The sequence below is a fragment of the Anas platyrhynchos genome, chromosome 2 (genome assembly GCF_047663525.1).
Source record: "Anas platyrhynchos isolate ZD024472 breed Pekin duck chromosome 2, IASCAAS_PekinDuck_T2T, whole genome shotgun sequence".
NCBI classification, from domain to species: domain Eukaryota; kingdom Metazoa; phylum Chordata; class Aves; order Anseriformes; family Anatidae; genus Anas; species Anas platyrhynchos.
Window position 1 is genome coordinate 22,067,618 of NC_092588.1, and position 19,979 is coordinate 22,087,596.

Sequence of the window (19,979 nt, forward strand, 5' to 3'; positions counted from 1 at the left end):
TTTTTCTTGGAATTTTATTAATAAAAAATATATATATTTTGCTATTGATTATAGGCTTTGCAAAATATTATTTTTTATGAAATGTAATTGTTCAGCAAGCTTTGAGGAGAGAACATTCCTTTAAGGGCAGAGAAATGATTGGGCTTGCAAACTATCATAAGTAGCGTTAAAAGACCTTTACATATTTTAAATGCCATGTACACATGTGTTGAGACATTGCTTATGATGAGAACCACATGAGTATCCGAACAGATAAAGACATATGCCTGTACATCGCTATCCTCCTTTTAGACATGTGAAAGCTCAGGACCAGTGAAGTGTTACTCAAGGCCACACAGCAATGTCAAGTGAAGTCTAAAATTCAAAAACCCATGCTGCTTTCTCCAAAGCACATTGCCTCCATACAGATATGTCTGGCAAGGCCATTGGCAACACTTACAGTGCAAGAATGCAATATTTCAAAGTAATGCACTTTTGTGTTTTTGCAGACTTATTTTTTCCATCTGTTTGTTGCCTGTCTATAAGATTTCTGATTAAGATCAAGGAAGTAAAGAGAAAATCTTGGCCAGGAGGGCAAAAGCCTAGCTTTTATGGGGAACAAATGGGAAAGGTGAATTACCCATCTAGGTTGGGAAAAAGGGTAAGAAATTTTAGAAAGTGACAGGCAGGGAATGCAGTTCAGTAAACAGTTTACAGACTATTCACAAAAAAAAAAATATATATTATCAGTAAACCAGTTATTTCCTCTTGAAGGAATAGGTGGAACAGATAAGTCTTTGAAACCCTTTCCTCTTCAATAATTTTTAAGTTTGCCTTTCTTTGTTCTCCTACCTGAGACTTCTGTCCCCTCAGAGACAACATAACCATTCAGACAATTGATCCAGTATCACTGACAGAGCAGTGTAGGAAGCTCCTAAAGCCAATCAGCCTGGTTCAGGATCAAAGCCTTTCCCACCTCCTGCAAAGTTCTGTTCCTGTTCCCCTGCCCCTCCGTGCTGAGGGAGAGGAATAATCTGGCAAGCATTACAACTGATATTTTTTCTTATAGCTGTTTTCCCCCCACCCCATATCATTTTTGTTTTATGTCAAATGGAACAACCATCCTCCTGTGGGAGGAATTTTGCTTTCTCCCTTCTCCCAGATTTGTCCCTAGGGTGGCTGATCTGTGTGGGTTTGCCTCACTGTCAGAACCGACTAGATAAGGCAGCCAGGCCTTGATGCAGCATAGAGGAAAAACAGGCAGACAAGGCAGACAAGGTAGTTTTTACTGGACAGTGATGCTTGACTTGGTATCATCTGACTATCTCAGTATTTTTTGTGGGTGCCTTTTGGTTATTTATGGGGCAAATGCTGTTGAAGGCTTCCTTGCCATGGTCTCAGTGCACGGGGTGAGTGGCTGACAGTGAGGGAAGCCATGCATGTACTGTGCAGAGACCTCTTCCAAGCTTTGTGTCTGAAAGGCAGGAATAAATAGGCATGGTGTGAAGTAAAATGGAATATTGAACACCATGTGATTGCTCCTGTATATAGCTGAAATCATTGTTTTAAAAGATATTGCCTTGGGAGAGCACGCTTTGCTTGTCCCTTTTCACGTATTTGTCCTTAGTATAGCACAGCTCTATGGGCTCTTCTTTGCTCTTCTGTGGATTTGTTCCTCTGGTAACTGCACGTGCCACATACTTTTAAAAATATCATTAGTCACTTTTTGCAGACTGCCTCGATGCTATTATTTGTAATGTATTGCCTACGCAATTGCCCTTTACCCCCAAAACAGATTTTGAAATGTTAGACTTCAAGTGTACAAAATAATACTTCCACTGTAAATCTGTTCTTGCTCTTTCCGTGCCCTTTAACAGAGAAAGGTTAAAAACATATATATTAATTTTACTTTTCCATGTTTTCCACCATCTCTTTTTAAGCTTCTAAGCAGTAAGCTTATTTGTTGGTAAGTGGTGTAACATCAGGAGATATGACATTGCCATAACCTGGCTAATTTATTATGAGAAGACATCATTAAAGAACTCAATTCACCATTCTCATTTAGAAACACAGCAAACATAAATGATAGTACTAATATACTACCCTATACACCCTATTTCTGTATTGGTTTTGGCCTCCTTGCTCCAACAATTGCATGTCCCACAGATGGTAGTGAGTCTGCTTGTGGAGAGAATATAAACACCATGCTGCCCGGGCAGTTCTGTGCCCCAAAATCACCATTACAGAGGACGGGTCCATTGGTCAGTGGGAATGGTAAGGAAGGGAAAGGCTCCATGGGAGCAATGAAGTAGGATATTCTGGTCCTTTTTCAGATCTTTCAGGGAGTTTCTGAGCAACTTTGGGAAACGTTTGACCTCTTTTTTTTTTTTTTTTTTTTTTTTTTTTCTTTTCTCACTTTCTCATCTGCATGCAGAAGAGTTATATTACTTGCCTCATGGGGATTTTGTGGGTTAATTATGTGAGGTTAAATATGAACATTGATTAATGTCCATAACGAGTTTTGGGATCATCAGGCAGAATGTGCAAAGGTGCAGCCTTAATAAAACACTAAACATGAAAATGAAAAACAATCACTAGAGCAATTTACCAAGGGTTACAATGCCTTGTCCTTCATTGTAAATGTTTTAAACAAGATTGCCCATTTTCCTAGCATGTATGCTGTAGTTATGCTGTAGTTCATTCACAGCTTCTGGACCAGGCTGGAATTAATCATGGGAAGTCCTTCGTTCTACATTTATACCTGAGGCTCAATTAGGGTACCACAATGGCCTCTCTGTCCTTAAAATAAGTTCTCTTGCAGGTGTTCTCTCTCACTTAGTGATAGCTCACTCTTGAAGCAGTTATTAAATCTGAAATGAAGATAGTCAGTAGAAGTGTAGGGGTCAGGAAATTTTGATTAAGACAGAGAAAAGTATTAAAAAAGCAGTACCTCCTGACATCTTTTAGTATGCCCAAAGTGATGAATTATAAAACTGGGCTTTACAAAACTCTGTCCACAATATGTTCATCATATAAAATGACACTGCTTACAACACTGTCATGTTTCCAATGACAATTTTTGCTTCCTCAGATTTGCTTTTTACATGAGCTCAGCAGCTACTGTTTAGAGCTAATTATGAGTTCTTATTATTGTCAGGGTAAAGAAGTGGATGCAAACCTCATCAATCTGCCAAGTAGTGCTCTGGGACGAGATACTGGCATGGGGAGAAGACCAACATCATTTTCAGATGGATATGACTGGCAGGTGAATAATAAACATTTTGCTGCAGATATCATCATTCAAGAGAGATAAGATGATCTTGGCAGAATGGGAAGGTGGGGTTTGGTCTTGAATACTACTTACATGTGGTTCTTCAGTAACTGTTCATTCCTGTACAATAGCTTTGCTGTTACAAGGTTAACTTTTCATTCCTTCCTTCCTTTCTCCCATCCTTCCTTGCTTCCAGATTTAGGTTCTGAGTAGTATTAATGCCTAAAAACACATTACGATCTTTAGGTTTGGAGATGTAAAAATTTTCTGTATTTAAATATAAGTTGAAGGAAAGGAAGTTCAAATCTGGAATAAGAAATAATTCACTACTTGGGAAATTCATATCTTGGAAAAAAAACTGGTTTAGGCTTGAGTCCTGTTCTGCTCATTCATCAAAAACTGAAGCTGAACTCATTTTGGAAATCTAGTCACTCGGACAGAAATTCAGACAGATAATAGCCATCTAGCACTTCTTGAAAACAACACACATGATGCACCAAATCTGTAGTGAAAAGGTAGCAGTTATTTTACTGGAGAAAATGGAATAATAGACACACCACCTTGGGCATATGAAGTGATTGCTCATAGCTGTCCTGACACTGACATAATATAATGGGAAGTCTGTGCAACCACATAATCACATCTATGTCATGTGATAGAGGAGTAAATTGCACTCTGGCCACTGCTTAAATTCCACAGAGCTCTTCCTGTGGCATTACATTAGCGAGAGCAGAATATAGAAATAAGCAGTCTGAAATACTCTCAAAATCTGAAGCCACACTACAGGCTGTATGAAGCTCACAGTCTTAGCCCTTAAATAAGCCTTTTAACCTTCACTCATACCTGTTCCAAACAAAAATAAAATGGATCAACCAACCAAAACAAACAATCAAACAAACAAAAAAGCATAACCTGAGATGGGTGAGCCAGGATATCAATATTATATTCCTAAGCCCTCAAGAAGAGGCCAGGTAATTGCAGAAGGCTCAGTAACTTTTTTTGTTGTTCTTCTTCTTCTTTTTTTATTTTTTTTTTGGTTCCTTCAAGCCCCTTTCTTCTATGGGAAGATGCTTGAAGTTCTTAACAAGTACACAAAATGACAGATGGGTCTCAAACTTCTGATGTTGTAAGAAAAAAAAGAAAAGCCAAATAACCATACAGTTCCCATTTCCATTCTGATTTGAGAGAGTGACGTGAAGTTTACAAGGAAACTGAACTGTGGTTCTTGCAATGTAAAAAGGCAGCATTTGTTCCTTAGAAAAGGAAAGAATGACCATCTCTGGATGTCCTGCTTCTACTGGTAGCAGCATTCTGCTGGAGTGGGCCAGCAGAAAGAATTGTGAGGCTAATGAGATTTTCTATGATTTGAGATATGGCACATGAAAGGCTGTGTCAGGGAGATAAAATGAAGCCCTCAAAAGGACTAAATGTTGCAGCTTTAGAAGGGGAAAGGTCTGTTGTGTTTAGTTTTTGTAGAAGAAATGAGAGAATAGGACTCAGAACTAGGGATAGAGAATAAATGAAGATAAACATTATATCTGTCAGAGTTGCTTACATTACATCTCATGGTGTTTTGCGATTTGCTCATTTGTAGCAATATATTATTTTTCACGTGATTCTAGTATTGTCATGACAAAAGTTCTCTTTTCAATAACGGAGATTATTCAATAACTGGGATATAACATAAACAAATTCTTTATCTCATGGTCAAAATGGACCATGGACAACCAGTGGTGTGGTCAGGAGGCTGATTTTTTTAATGATTCTTGCAGACTTCCTGGTCCTATTCCAAGTACATAGAAGCCTTGGAGCAGGAGAGAGTACTCCTTAAAACGCAAGAAGATGTGGAGAAAAATTCATCATCATTCTTTACAGGTTGTTATCCAAGTTCTGTAGTTTCTGAGGACAAGCTTAGCTAAAATTCTCTCAGCATAAGGACTTCGTTCGCTCTTCTTTGGAGTTGCATACATACACATCTGCCTCTCTTATGCAGTCTGCAGGAGGGTTGCTTTCTGCACCACACTGGTGAATGATAAGTTTCCTACAAAAGGGAAAGTGAAAGTTGCAAGGTACTACATTGCCTTTACTGTACAGGCCCTGTGGCAGAGGTGAATATTGGCCATTCATTCTGCACAGTGACACAGCAATACTGTTTGAGTCACACACAGATTTCACCTTCATGGCTTCTTATGCTTCAGCAAATTATATACAACCCAAGAGATTAAACTTTTTTATTTTCACCAGTTTGTCAGTGTGCAGCATGCTTTCAGGACTTGTACGAGGCATTACCTCGTGCTTCTGTGAATGTCTTCTTACCATCTTCAAAGATATTATGACCTCTTTGTTCCTTAAATAGCTCCACTTACCAGTAGGGCTAGCAACAGCACTATGTGATACTAAACCATTCAGCTTCACATCATTTAAATGTTCTTCTTAAATACAGGTACCTCATCTACGTCCTTCATGAAGGCTAGAAACTCTGAAAAACCCACCATTTCTCCAAAGAGGAGCGTGACTTTGGAGAAACGCTCAGATCCTCCCAAAGAAACAGAAAGTGAGTACCAGACTGCCAACAAGTGTGCTTTGAAATTTGGATTCTTAAAAGCTAGTTTTCCTGCTGTCAGTGCTGATGCTCATTAGGAGTGAGCTGTCCCATTCCAAATCACGTTTAACTGAAGCTGTACAGCCTCAACATGAAGGCAAGATTATTTTTTACTCCAACCACGGTAAGTGGACCTAATGTTGGCCAGATGGAATTTTGTTGCAAAATGGCAGTCTCTGAAATGTGGTTATCTGGGCTTTCCAGTTAAAATATTTTAAATAAGAGCATGAGATGACTGGAGTAAACTCAGACCCCATGGAGTCTGGCAAAGACCTGACACAGATCTAGCAATAGATCATCCCTGCCGAAGCAGATTAAACATTAGAATGGGAGAAAGAAATAGGACAGCAAAGAGATCTGTTAAAAACAGAAAAACAGATTTTGCTTCAAAGCTTGGATTTTTAGATGAAAGAATCCCCTGGAGAGTTTTTTAAGCCTTTGCTGAAATTAGATAGACTTAAAAAATAATAGAACTTGGATTATTGCTCCCCTTTCTTCTCTTTTTCTCCTTCATCTTCTATTTCTGTACTTCAGCACTTCTATTTTAGGCAAATAGGTGTCCAGCCCTCCCTCATCCTCCTAAACTTGCCAATGCCTGAATACACTCTTTCTGTGGCAGCGTTTTTTTGAATGTGGCTTCAGGGAGAAAACCACAGCATTCCTCATTCTGTTCTTTCCTCATGTTCTCTTTCTGCCCTCTCATCACCTCTAGCTGCAGGTGAAATTCATTCGGTTGTGTTGGACCTTATGGCTCTCTGCAGATATTACAATACTTCATGCATTTATGCCTTTTTGCACTGCAGTTCTGCTTCACGTGCAATTATGTCAGCATGGGGAGTTCTTGTGCTGGGTCTTTGGTCCTTCTCTGTAGCTGAGAAACCTCCAGCTGGGCCCAGTGCTCAAAGGGGCCCTACAAGGTCACTGCAGTCTTTTCTGCAGACCAGACCAGCAGTTCCTGGCCCACCTTGATTTTCTAAACCTGAAAAAGGCATTCCTGACAGGCACCAGGCTGTGGAACAGGCTAACAAAATGAGAAATGAGAGGTCTTCAGAGGTTTGATAGGTCTCTCCCACTAGTTTCAGCTACAACCCATTCTCCAAGCCCACTGGAAGTTTGCATTTCTGCCTCTTCCCAATAGCTCGTGTTCCTGCTGTCTCTGGGTGGTTTCCTCTTTTTCCCTCACGACTCTCTGGTGGCTCTCCTCACCCACATAGTGATCTGCTCACTCTGCTGGTGGGGCAAAACACCTCTGAAAGACCACTGCTGCTTTTGATGGGACAGCGTCTCTTCTCTTTGTTACAGAGAAAGTCAGGCCTTGTGCCTTGGGTATAAATGGCAAAGTTTTGGTAGTGGTGGGATGCAGGGGTGGCCTCTGAGGAGAGAGCAGGGGCTCTGCTGATTCCACCGAGGTTGGAGGAGGAGGAGAAGAAGAGAAAGAGGAGGTGTTCCATGGCAGAGCAGATACTCCCTGCAGCCCAAGTAGAATCACACTGGAGCAGAGGGAAAGAGTGAGAAGGATAAAGTGGCAGAGAGAAATTGCTATGTACAGACTGCAGCCTCCCCCCTTGCACTGCCCATTGCCTCACCAAAGAGGCTGTGTGTGACCCACGGTGATAACAACTAGGGGAGGAGAGATGCTTGGAGTGAACCTGAGCCTGAAAAAGGAGGAGGAAAAGTGTTTTCCCTAAGTGCATCCACATTTCTTCCTCCCTTTTTGTTTGTTTTTGTTTCCCACTATCAAAATCAGTAATTATTTATTCTAAATGGCAGCAAATTAAGTTAATTTTCCCACTTCCAGTCTGTTTTGCCTGCAACAGTAATTGATAACCAATCTCCCTATCATAATTCTCATACACAAGCTTTCTCTCTCCTGCTCTTCCCGTTTTCTCCCCTCATCCTGCTGGGGGCAGAGTGAGCAGCTGTGGGTGGGAGATGTGCTAGGCAGGACGAACCCATCACACCTTGTTTCTCAGGTGTTCTCTTACACTTTTTGATGCACTTTTTGAAGACTTGTTCTGACTATTTCAACTGGCTGCCACACAGCAATGACATTCTGATACCTTTTGCAGGCAGATTAAAATCTCCCTGAGGAAGGAAATGCAGAGACATTCACCACAGGTGGGCAGGAGACACAGAACTAATGTGCGTGCAAGGTTTGTACTCAATTTCCAGAGCAAAGACAACGACTTTGAACATTATTAAGAACCATGAGGCATTAGTCAAGGGTAGAAAAGAAACATCTTCCAATATATTCCCTATCAACATGATTGTGAAACTGCCTCTTGTGTCATTTATTAGTTTAACAGTACGCCTTGGAGGCTCAGCTTAGAGCAAGATTCCACTGAAGTATGCACAATACAAACAATGACGTAGTCTTGGTCCTAATGATCTTATAACCAAGCCTAGTTCTTCAGCACCTAATCTGATGAAAAAGTAAAACACTGCGTTAACTGATAGCTCTGAAGCAGAGTGTCTCAGCATGCTATGGTCTCAGTACTGCAATTCACACAGCTTCTGGTCATCAAGAATAACCCATGAAGTGTCTGAACTATTCTAAAAACAAACCCTATTGTGATTTTTTCCCAGTCCAGTCTGATTCCTGGTCCAAAGTACACCTTCTGCCTCATTTCTCAGTTTTGATCCACATGAAAGACTCAACATATATCAGGACACCGATCTGATTGATAACTTTTGCAAAATGTCATTCTTCCTGAGGTGTAATTCACTGGAAGGCTGCAGGAATTCATAGCTCTTGGGTAGCTCTCCCTTCTTTCTTACTTCCTTTTAAAACTTGAGTCTTAAAACTAAGTTGTAAAAAGAGCTGGAACAGAGTTGATAGTGGGGAGTGAAGGAAGGGCAGGGGCAGAATTAGCTGCTGGGCAGGGGACAGGATGATGATAGACCTCTCCACATTTTCCAGACCACTTTAAACACCAGTCCCCAGCCACAGCATTGTTGGCTCCATTCTCCTCTACATGTAACGCATGTAAGAGAGAAGCAGATCAGGGAGCTCCAGCTTGCTGAGTTCCTGATGACTTATTCCTGAGCTAGGGGTGGGATTGTCTTCTGCTCCCCCTCCCAACCTCCTGGACAAGAAGAAGGAGCTATGCAGCCCTCTGTGAGTTATCAGAAGTCAAGGACCTTCACGTGGAGCTCCTAGATCACCTGGCCAAGGACAATTCGTGAGTGTTTTCCTCTTCAGTGTGGAGTGACAGTTGAAGACAACTGACACAAACACAATGACCCAGAATTGTATGGGATTTCCACCAGAAGTTCCTTTAGAGAACCTGGCAGGGAAGGAACACATGCACGTTTATGGCTATAGCTCTTCTGCCATATAACCTCACAGAAAGAACATGGGAGATCACTGTTTTGGTTCCTACTTTCCCTACAGTTCAGATACAGAGTTTGCTTCATGCTTATCTCTGTTCCTTCTGTGTCTGGCTTGTTTAATCTCAAGGTATTACCCAAGAAGGACATCTTGAGTAGAAGCCACAACAAGGGAGTAAAACAAAGTTCCTGTTCCTTTTTTTCGTGTTATCCCAAATTTCACAGATGCACTGAACTGTAATGCTCAGTACATCTGAGGAGGGAGGAACACAGCATCTTGCAGTGAGCAGAGCACATGTGGTGCCGTGTGGCCTACCACTCATTAATGTGAAAGGCGAAGAATCGTCATGAAACGCCACAAATGCAGCGCTGTGTGTCAGTCTGAAAAACATACAAAAGGCCACATCATACTGCCACGATCACTACACTGCATGCAACCAAACGCTGCAGCACAGCACTTGGTTTCTGTTTTGTCGTACTCTTGCCTTCGTGGCATTTTGAGACAGATACATAACATGCAGACAATGCTTATCTTCTGCTGGTAGCTTTTACTTGAATCATACTTGGATTACTTATAATATGAAAAAAGATTGTCCAGCTATTTGTCACCGATGATGTATTTCCTTGCATGTTTCAGCCTTACAAAAGTGTTTGCGAAAATTTACCAGCCCTCCTCCTGCTGAAACTGCTGCCCCGGACACTTACTGTGATTAACACCGTACACATCTATCACTTAAAGACAAACAAAAACAAAAACCACACGATATACTTCATGTACTTCCATGAGTGGGTAAAATTCTGCAAACTGGGTCTATTCACTCGAAGTTCTACAAAGAAATGATAGCCCTCAGCCCAGTCTGCAGTTCTGTCTCCATGTTAATACATGAAATATACATATATGTTGTGTGTGTGTGCATTTATAGGACATTTCTCTGGGCTAAATGATCACTGTGTCACTTCAGAAACTTACAGTACTACTGCCTTTTTGTCTTGTTCTTGAGATACATTTTCTCAGGTTGCTGAGCCACCACCAAAGTGAGCCCAGCAGTTTGAAAGGACTAGAAAAGTTTCAGTCAAGAACTCTAGCTCCTCTCCCTTTAGATAAATAAAATATTATTCCTTCTTTAGCTTAACTATGTATACTTTGGGAGTTTCAGAATTCTATAGCATGTTAGTAGAACTACAGTTCCGTGAGGAACAGACAATAAAAAAGCTCTATTCTTAGAAACCTGGAAATGTAGATTTTTTTTTCTGGATGGATCCGTGCTTTGGTGGAGCTCAAAATATAGAATCTAATAAAATACAGAGTCTAATCAGACTTTTGTTGTTTACTACCAAGTAATACAACATATTGGAACTATTTTGAAATTTTTTAAACCATCATTTGGATTCATAAATATTTAGACTTAGATGCTATTACTGTGCGTTTCACTTTTCTCTCATCAGACATGGCATTTTTATTAAAATATTTTATGACCTTTGCATGCCAGACGCAGCCTAGCTTAAAGGACGCAGTCCTGAAATCGATCACTCAGATACTCCTGATAGCAACACAAGCTGTGACTACTCGCTTACAAGCCTCAGTGCAGTTTGCTTTGACTTCTTCCTGCTACCACACGACACAAAGCATCAGACTAGGATGAATTCCTGAAGTTATGTAGTGCTGGATTATGTTCTTAACACACATTCTTAACATAACTTACAAGTGCGGTGGTAGTGGTGGTCACCAGGCCAGTTAAAAAGGAGTAAAATGTTTTCTTAGTTGTGTCTGCACAGTGCTGCTGTGCCATTCCCTCTGTACTCCTTCAAATCTTTTTTTTTTTTAGTGACTGATTTTTATTTTATTTTTTTAATGACTAATAATGGGAATGGTCTCAGACAGTGAGCTGTAGATTTATTTATTGCTTTCAAGGTGTGGAAATCTAGACTTAATCATCAGGCACTGAGATAAGCACTGAAGAGAGATGCTTTGCAGGCAGCAGCAAACCAGATTTGCCAGACCCAGCTTCTACTGTTGTTTCTCTTATTAAATAGCACAGGGTAGCCCAGGGGAGGTTGTTTCTGCCACAGTTTCTACATCCTTTACATGAGAAGGATCACTGTGAATCACTTTGCAAACGTGTTTGACCTCAAATGAACAAGCAAACAAAAAGCAGCATGCATTAGTGAAGACTACAGATGAAGCATCTATGAATCAGGTAATTTTATATACGTGGGACCCTCGGTTTCCTGCTGAACATTTCTGGAGCACTGAAAAATGACAGGTGTCCCATCATTGCTCTGTCTGTGCCTTTAGCCTCATGCAGTATTGCAGACCTGGGGAAATTTTCTGTCTTCTGCCACTTTTACATTTGTGAAATGGCAGCCTCAATCCTGCCAAACACTTGTCAAAACTACTGACTTGAGCTTATTTAAAAAAATATATATTAATTAGTGTGTGTTAGCCTGTGTGCATGTGTAAAAACAATTGAAAATGAACCAGGCACTTCAAAGTTCTGTTCCAAACTCAGAAAAGGCAAACCTTATGTAATTTATGTTTCTAATGTTAAATCTTATCACCATGTAGCTGCCAATGCCAATGCAGTTGCAGCAATCCAGCTTGAATTTGACCCGTTTAAACTGTCCCATTATATTCAAACGATGTTTTTTCTTTGTCTCTGCTTTTTTATAGAAATGCATTTAGTCAGTCACTGCGAATCACAGCTAAGATGGGGTTAATTTTTTTATGATTTTTTAAGCTTATGGAACGTTGGTTTTAATACATTCAGTAGTTGCTGTAAAAATGTAGGGAAAGACAGGTTTCAACAAAAATTTTAGATCTGGATCTGTACTCACAGTTCAAGCCTACCTCTAATGGCCTGATTTGGAGCTTTCCCAGGATTTCAGAGAGTTATAATTCACATCTGTGTTTCTAACTCCTTCATGCATGATTGTTTGAATGTGCACTTTTGGAACAGGTCCATGTCTAATAGGCTAAATTGTAGTTCCCAAATCAGAAGCCACATGGTATTGCTATATAGTTTTTTATTTTTCCTTTTATTATGTAGCCTTCAAACAAGGTTCTGTCAGGCCGGCACACTGCATTAATACAAAACACCAAAACCTACACTTTCTACCTACCTGCTAATGAACTCATACATTTTCATTTCTACCAGTGATTTAATAAAGCATTTACACAATGGCCACAATGGATACTTCTCTGCCAAGTAATAATTTCTCAGAGTGTTAGAGCAGATTGGAATTACGCAGGACCCATTAAGCTGACACGATATGTTACGGGTAGTCAAGGTATAGATTAGATTCTCTCATTTTTAGTATTCATTGAGCCAAACTAATTTATATCTCAAGTGCAGGCAGCATTTACTTGGATTTTCTCCACTAATTAAAAATATTCAAGTTTCATGGTAACATATGTGAAAGTGTTGACAACAACGTTGCTTATTCCACATGTTAATTATGTATTTGTTCAGAGTGTGCCGATGAACTATGTGCACTTCTCATGTTAACTTTTCATTTCATGTCAAAAGCAAATGTAGTAAGTGGATTTGTGCTTTTAATTTGAGAGACTTCTTTTTCCTCTTAAAACAATCTTGTACACGATTCCTCTGTACCACGTGCATTTGAAAATCTTTTGTTGGCAATAAATTTAAGAGGAAAGTACTGCTCTCTTCTCAGAAAAGGACTTTTCAACAAAGCAAAGCAATTGTGCCATTAATGAGAAAGTTAAATGAAACAAATGACACGACAAGAAAAAAAACACAGCATCACACTCAAGGAATGCACAGGCACACAATAGCTTATGCAATATTCCCCATCTGTCAAAGCCAGTAAATACAGAGATTTCATTGGAAATATTCATTAAAATAGTCTGCGGTGGCTGTGGCTCAGTAAAGGCAATCAACCAGCTTTTAGCATTCTTAGTAGTTTTCACCTGTAGGCAAGCAAATGAATTCCATCCCAGCTGGAGACCCAACTGAGCAGTATTGGTTTTGGAAGCCCCAACCCCTGATTGGTTTGAATAGCACTCATTCCTGAAAAAGGTATTTTGGGAATCAAACCTGTATCTCTAGAGTAATTTACATCTTTACAGTTTCGTATGTGTATAGGTGTGTATGTGTCTAAATTCTATACTTCATTGGTTTGAGTGTGTTTGTATGCATAAATATACACTATATGCATATATGCATAAAATCAACTTGCTCAGTAAACTATTTGACAGTTACAATGACATAGGATTTAATCTCGATGTACATCGCCATGTTCCTAATACAATTTTCCAATGAGCTTCTTCCGTATAATTTTTTTTGAGAACGAATGTCTTTTGTTTCATTAAAATGATTCATTCTGTACTCGCATTTCAGGGGATGAAGCCCGTATGCTTTCTTTGTGGAGGAATATGGCTCTTCCCAGAGGCATGCGTGGCTGCTGGGAAGAGCAAATAAGTACACTTTTCGGGAGTTCATTTTGCTCTAGAAAGCATATACAAGAAAAAATTAACTTTCCCTCTGTTTTTTCTCCCAAATGAGAAAGTAACTAGCAGCATATGTTGGGCCACTCACTAAAGACTACAATAAATGATTTAGTATTTTCAAGCTAATGAACCCAATACTTGATCTAAAAATGTCGAGTGTATATGATTGTGTTCCTCTTCCAGTTAGGACCTTCCAGTTCAAAGATCATCCTAACTCCTGGCTGCTTGATCCTGAAATTTGCTGAATGTATTGAAACTCATTCTCTTAAGTTGTGTCTCCAGAGGTGCTCAGCACCTGGCAGTAGTAGGTCTTCAGGAAGCTATCCAAAGGACTGAAACAGATTTTTTTTTTCCCCTCTGAAAAAAAAAACACACCACAACACCAAACAGGGAAATAGCACTGCCTTGTCATGCAGCTCCACAACCAAGAATATTAAAAAACAAGGCAAAACACAATCAAAACACAGAAATACATAGACTCAGTTGGGCTTGCCAAGGCAACGTAGTACTAATCATAGATTGTATGCTGAGACACTAGCTAAGCATTGGAATAAACCGCCCAGAGAGGTTTTGGTATCCTTATTGTCATCAGAGGGGTTCTAAAAACAGATAAGGTATGTACATCTGCCAGGAACAACTAAGTATTTTCAGACCCATACTGGGGCAAGGGAGCGAGTAGATGAATTCTTGAGGGACTTATTTTCTCCGAATCTGTACTCAGGTTGTTCTGAATGCAAAATCTTAGCCTCTGCTAAGGAATATTACGACAGTCAAGGGCCGTGACACTTCATTTGCTCTGCACCCGAAACTCCCACTGAAGCCAATTATTCAATCTAATTTAACAAAGACCACAGCTTCTCTGGCTGTGCAATTGTTGGTAACCATCAACAAACTGATTCATCTACAATTGGGCCAAATGTTACAAAATCTGTTTCTGAGTTCTTGTTTGTACCCCCTTCATAAGATTACACCAAAATTAAAGCATGCAGTACTTGAACTAACTTCAAAGGCTGAGCTTGCACTTCTAGCTAGTTCAGCCTTTTTATTGGTTCATGTTTTCCATTTGGCTTCAACATCCTGTTCTTTACTGATGCCCTTCTAGAGTTTCATTTACAAATATTACGTCCCTGGTTAGTGAGCCATGCTAATTAATACTGTGGTGGAGGCTATGGATTATAGTAATCTTATGCCTCCTGCTTGGAAAAATGCTGCAATTTTTCCACCCATTTACATGTAATGCCGTATTGAACATGGCCAAATTTGTCTTAGGAAAATGTATCCTGAACTCATTTAATCATAATATATTTAACTAAGGTTGTTTATGCTGTTATCTATTGCCAGTTTTGCTAATCATGAAGCTCAAAAATTTCAATGCAGTAGAAACCTGAGACCTACAGTATCCTAATTAGATTATTTCAAACAAAACAGTAAAGTTGAAACAGGCTGGTTTCAGTATACATATTTTTAAAAGCTTATACCAATAACAAGTTTGTTAAAAAAACACCAACAGATGATTCGACCACTTTCTGGAAGCCTCACACTTCCCACTGTGCCTTACCTCTCAAACCTGGGACCACAACCTGACCTGGATGTAGCTCCACCAGGGATTTTTTAGCCAAAGATTCCCTGACTGCTAGCACTTCAAGGACTGTCAAAGTTATGCCTGTAAAAAAAAAAAAAGATCTGTTTTATATACAGTACCAATCAATATCAACTAAAAGTTATGAAACCTTTACACAACATAGCAATCCTAAGTTGATAGGTTCTTCCAACACCAGAATAAACAAAAGCAATGTCATTTTTTAAGAAGAGGAGGTATCTTTTATTAGACCAGGTGACGTAAGTGGAAACAACGGACAAGCTTGCAGGCTCCCAATTTGTTCATCAGGTCATAAATAGGTCAACTAATACATCATCTCTGGGTACTTGTGATTTTGTTTTTAATCGCGTTCATAAACTCTCTTTACATAAATGAATTTGGTTGACATGACTCCCGTGCGATGATATAAGGCACACCACGAGGCACACAACAAACCTGCAAGAGATGTTCCCCCCCAAAACCAGATTGTCATTGCAGACCCTGAAAGGAAAATCTGCCCACATCCTGTAACACTTACCATGTCATCACCTCGACATGAATTAAAACACTGAAACGAGAGGTTTGTAAGCCTATGAGAAAAACGTTTAAACACTTGCCATAGAAAATGACTGCGAAAGTGCCACTTTAAGCATGCTCTTGGCCATTTTTTTTGGACAGAATGAGCAAAATTTCAGGACTCAGTCCCTAAACTGAGCAGGTTTCTGTGCTCTCCGTACTGCACCCTGTGGGAGCTTGGTCCTCTCCTGGCACACAGAACCACAAGCTGCCTAGGGTAAGCGTGCTGAATGCAACCAAGGCAGAAAGGCAATGGTAGCACCTTGTGGAGAGCACAGCTCTGCTATTTGAAGGAAGCTTTCCCACCTCACATGCACTGCTTTATGCCCGCAGATAAGTTGGTCTGTAGTTTTCTGGCAACTTTCTGCTTTCCTGGAAGTCAGATGATCACTGGTTGGGTCTAGGAAAAATAAAAGCCAGCAAAAGGTCTGGTCTAAGCCCTGTTAAGGTATGAAGAGCACTGCTTTTTTAAAAAACTTTGGACTACTGAAATGTATCCATGCATCTTCTGCTCAGACTTACTGTAAAGCATTTATAATCAAGGAGGAGAGTACTGGCAAATGTACTAAGTGCTTGCGTGTATGGACTCACCGGGATTTCTAGGCAGGCCACGCAAACACTGTCTTCAATATGATAAAGTTTCCATATGGTGGATGATGTCTAGAGCTAGGGAATTTTGCCTCCTGTGAAACAAACCCATGTTTCACAGGAACACATCAGCCAAACTGTGCTTTGAGAAGGAGCGTGACAGCCTAAGCTTGGCCTTTCTGTGCTGCGGGCCTTGCTTTCATTTTCAAAAGGAGGAACTCTGTCCCCATGCTGCTCTTACCCAGGACGCTTTCTGGAGCTGAACCCAGGCTCTGGATGCTCGTGGCCTCTTTCTGATGGGCTGCCATTTGCTGAGGTGGGACTGTAGGGGCTGCAACGATTGCATGTCACGACTTTATGCGTTCACTGATTAAAACTAAGATTGGAGTATTTGTCTGTATGGGTGGCTTAACTCCACAGGCTCCTGTCTGGAAAAACAAGGATGAGGAATGAAAAAAAACTTACTCAGAGTAAGGCATCTCTCAGCAAATACCGAGGAGTGGAGGAACAGCACGAAAACATTGTTTTTGATGACTTTGTTTCCATTGCAGACAAACTGCAAAAAGTTTAAAACCCCAAAGGAAAACAGAATCCTGGCGTCATTCAAAGGGATTTGAGCAAGGAACAGGGACTGGAAGGAGGTGTCTCTCTGGGCGTGTTTTTGTTTTTTTCTTTTTGTATTTTTCTTTTTCCTAAGAAATCAGATTATAATGTAGAATGTTTTTGGCAAGTTGGACTTGTCTAAGCTAAACTTTTAGGTAAGAACATGTGCATGGAGTACTACTTGTTTTAAAACTCCAGTTAATCTTAGCAAAAAAAAGCAATGTGCTTGTTTCAGATAGGCCCTCTGAACCCGGAGGACTTCTGAGTAATAACAATTAATACAGAACCATACGCCAATTAAAACAGTAAATAAAAATCACATGAATATTAATGTCCAAGCTGTGGAACCTGGTGTGTCTTCTAGCTTTCATGCCTGAATGCAGACATTAGCCATGCCTTGACTGCTGGTTGGGAACTGGAAAACAGCTGAGTCTCTTTGTTCAACAATGTAACTCATGATGGTACCAAGCACAGAATCCTTCACTTAATTATATCACCATTTGAAGTGTAGAAATTTACCAAAATCTGTCTCTTTACAAGTTGAACAGAGCTTAAGAAATTACTTGAGATTTTTTTTTTTCTATCTTCAGAAGCATGCATAATATCAACAAAGGCTTGTGAAATCCTTGTCTGCTCCATTTATTCTGATTTGAACTTTTGCCTTTTTTTCTCCTTTGTTTATAATGCCCTTTTGGAAGCCTGAAAATACCATTTTCCCTACTAATTTTGAATTTTTCCATTTAGGAATAATTGATTCACCCTTAATTTTTGTGTAGCTGCCATTCCAATTTTGTTAAATAACTTCTTGTGCCACAGTATCTTTGTTCCACACCACTATTGACTGATGACAACGCAGCTGTAGCAGAAGAGTATTTGACTTGTTAATTTCTGGCACAGAAATGGGAGGAGGAGCACAAATGTATTCATTTTCATATGTGGCACATAGCTACCAGCTAGCATCGTTCCTTTTTTTTTTTTTTTTTTTTTTAATTTTATTTTTTCTTTTGTGATAAAGAAGTAGATATTATAATAAACTATTTAGGAATGCAGCTGGCTCAGGGGATTGCTGATGTCCCATGTGATCTTTTTTTCCAGTGGAGTTTTGGTTCTAATTTGATCCAGATTATGAGTATCTAAAGACTCCTTGTGGCATATGCAAAATCACTTGACTGTCACAGCCCTGTTCCGAGTCGGCTCCAGTCCACACCACAGAAAGTACAATCCCAAGTATCACAGCTGGCACTCTTTGTGGAAAAGACAAGGATTCACTGCCTAATTCTTCTCTCACTAAACTCGGAGGTAAACTTTATTTAAAAGTTCAATGCAGCATGAACAAGAAATGATATCACATTAATGCCTGCTTTCCTTAAAAAATGATCCCTTTCAAGGACACCATGAAGAAGCATCACTTGTTGCTGATGCTCCAGTAATATGGGGAGAAAAGGAGACTGTGGACTATATTTTGGAAACTGTGGCAACTTTTGATCAAACAGTCCTGATATTCGGGTACAAAACCCAACTGGAACAGGTGTCAGAAGTCCCACGGACTGTGTGGACTTGGAAGGAGGCAACTGCTGTTGTCTGTGTGTTGTACGCCTCAGTTTTTTCAGAAGACATTTCCTTTGATGCATTGGGATGTGTGGAGTCTGCTCAGGTCTGGAAACACATTCAGCCTTACAATCAGAAACCAGCAACTCTGTGCACTGACTTAACGAAGCTGGTTACCTCTGCCTGCCTTCCATGGCTCTTCCTCTGATGTATCCTGTACCCCTTTTTATTCTTTATTTGCACAGTCCTGAACTGTCCTTTATACAGAACAAGAAGGAGCTGGCAGTATATTCCACAGTAACAATGTCAAAGAATAAAAACAATTAGCATTTCAATTAGCATCTCAGCTATAACACAAAGATGCCTGGCCAGCAGTACCTCAGGCATGTGGGGAAACACATCACATAGAAAAGAATTGAATGACCTGGCCAGCCATGAAGTGAGCTACTGAAAAAAAGCCATCAGATCTTCTTATACACAGACCTAGATCCATCTACCAAAACTCTGTCTCATAAACACTGTCATTTACAGGAAAATTCCTCACGCATTATTTATAATCATAGTACCATGAAGCCTGCTGCGCTTTTATTCCAGTTAAACTCTCTTTTTCTGACATTGTGTCATATGAGGGTGGGTTGAGCAGAGCTTTACAGACCTCCTAGACAACCTTGTGGCCATTGCTCTCCTGGTCACATTGAATGCAGTCAGCAGTAACCTGCTGGGGTTTCCTTAGGCCCTCAAAATCAGGTTGTGCCTGTATCTTGTCATTCGTTCTGCAGGCTGTCACTAACGTTTGCCTTTTTGTATTAATTCATGCAAGAAAAAACTCTTGGACAGCCATTCAGTTTGGTGCCAGTTACTGTAGCAGACTTCTCTTTGGTTTGAGAAATGCTGTTCAAACCAAATCTATTCAGAAATGCTGTTGCAAAGACTGTTCCCCCAGCTTGCTGCCGGGGCTGTGTGATTTCTCTCCGCATTTTCTACTGACACCATCCCCTGTTTCATCTCGCCAAACGAAAAGCCCTTCTCCTCAGCTTGAGGGGCCTGTCTCAGCCATTTCAAGTCAGGGTCCCTTGGCTTTGGCAGGGGTTTGTAAGGCTTGAATGAATGCTTAATTGCATGGGAGGCTTTCACGGCAGGAATTTACAGGATTTCCTGCAAAACCCATGGACTTTTGCTAGGAATAAAGCGAGTGAAAACGAACGACACCACAGGCAGGGGATGATGAGGCGGCGACCCGCGGCACCACACCACTTCCAAAGAACGCTACAAAGAGAGAGGGTGCCTGGAAGGGATCACACTTTATTGTGAAGCTTGGCCTTGGGAAACTCTACAAATATTATTCCACGTTTTCCACTTTCACAGCGATTTGCACAGAGCTTTGTGGCTCTCTCTCAACTCCCCCCCCCCCCCCCCCCCGCCACAACAGGCC

At 40.4% G+C, this 19,979-nt stretch overlaps 1 protein-coding gene and 1 long non-coding RNA gene across 5 annotated transcripts in view; one reads left to right on the top strand and one right to left on the bottom strand.

Annotated features, from left to right (window-relative positions):
- Window positions 1-13,774, top strand: part of RGS22 (regulator of G protein signaling 22) — a 72,927-nt gene extending 59,153 nt beyond the window's left edge. For 2 of the 3 annotated variants that reach the window (XM_072034440.1, XM_072034439.1), the window contains 4 exons: window positions 3,137-3,244; window positions 5,023-5,125; window positions 5,694-5,804; window positions 7,922-13,774. In XM_072034440.1, the coding sequence (XP_071890541.1) occupies window positions 3,137-3,244; window positions 5,023-5,125; window positions 5,694-5,804; window positions 7,922-7,941 (342 nt within the window). In that variant the 3' untranslated portion in view covers window positions 7,942-13,774. The remainder of the gene's footprint in view (window positions 1-3,136; window positions 3,245-5,022; window positions 5,126-5,693; window positions 5,805-7,921) is intronic. The other variant, XR_011807401.1, reaches the window with a different exon arrangement.
- A 101-nt stretch (window positions 13,775-13,875) lies between these two features.
- LOC140001836 (uncharacterized) lies at window positions 13,876-19,970 on the bottom strand. Of its 2 annotated transcripts, none has more exons than XR_011807403.1 (3): window positions 16,638-19,970; window positions 15,212-15,316; window positions 13,876-14,010 (listed from the first exon to the last, which is right to left on the bottom strand). It is a non-coding gene; the product is annotated as an uncharacterized lncRNA (long non-coding RNA). The 2 variants fall into 2 exon arrangements; XR_011807402.1 differs by having other exon boundaries at window positions 16,400-19,970.
- Between the last annotated feature and the right edge of the window lie 9 nt (window positions 19,971-19,979).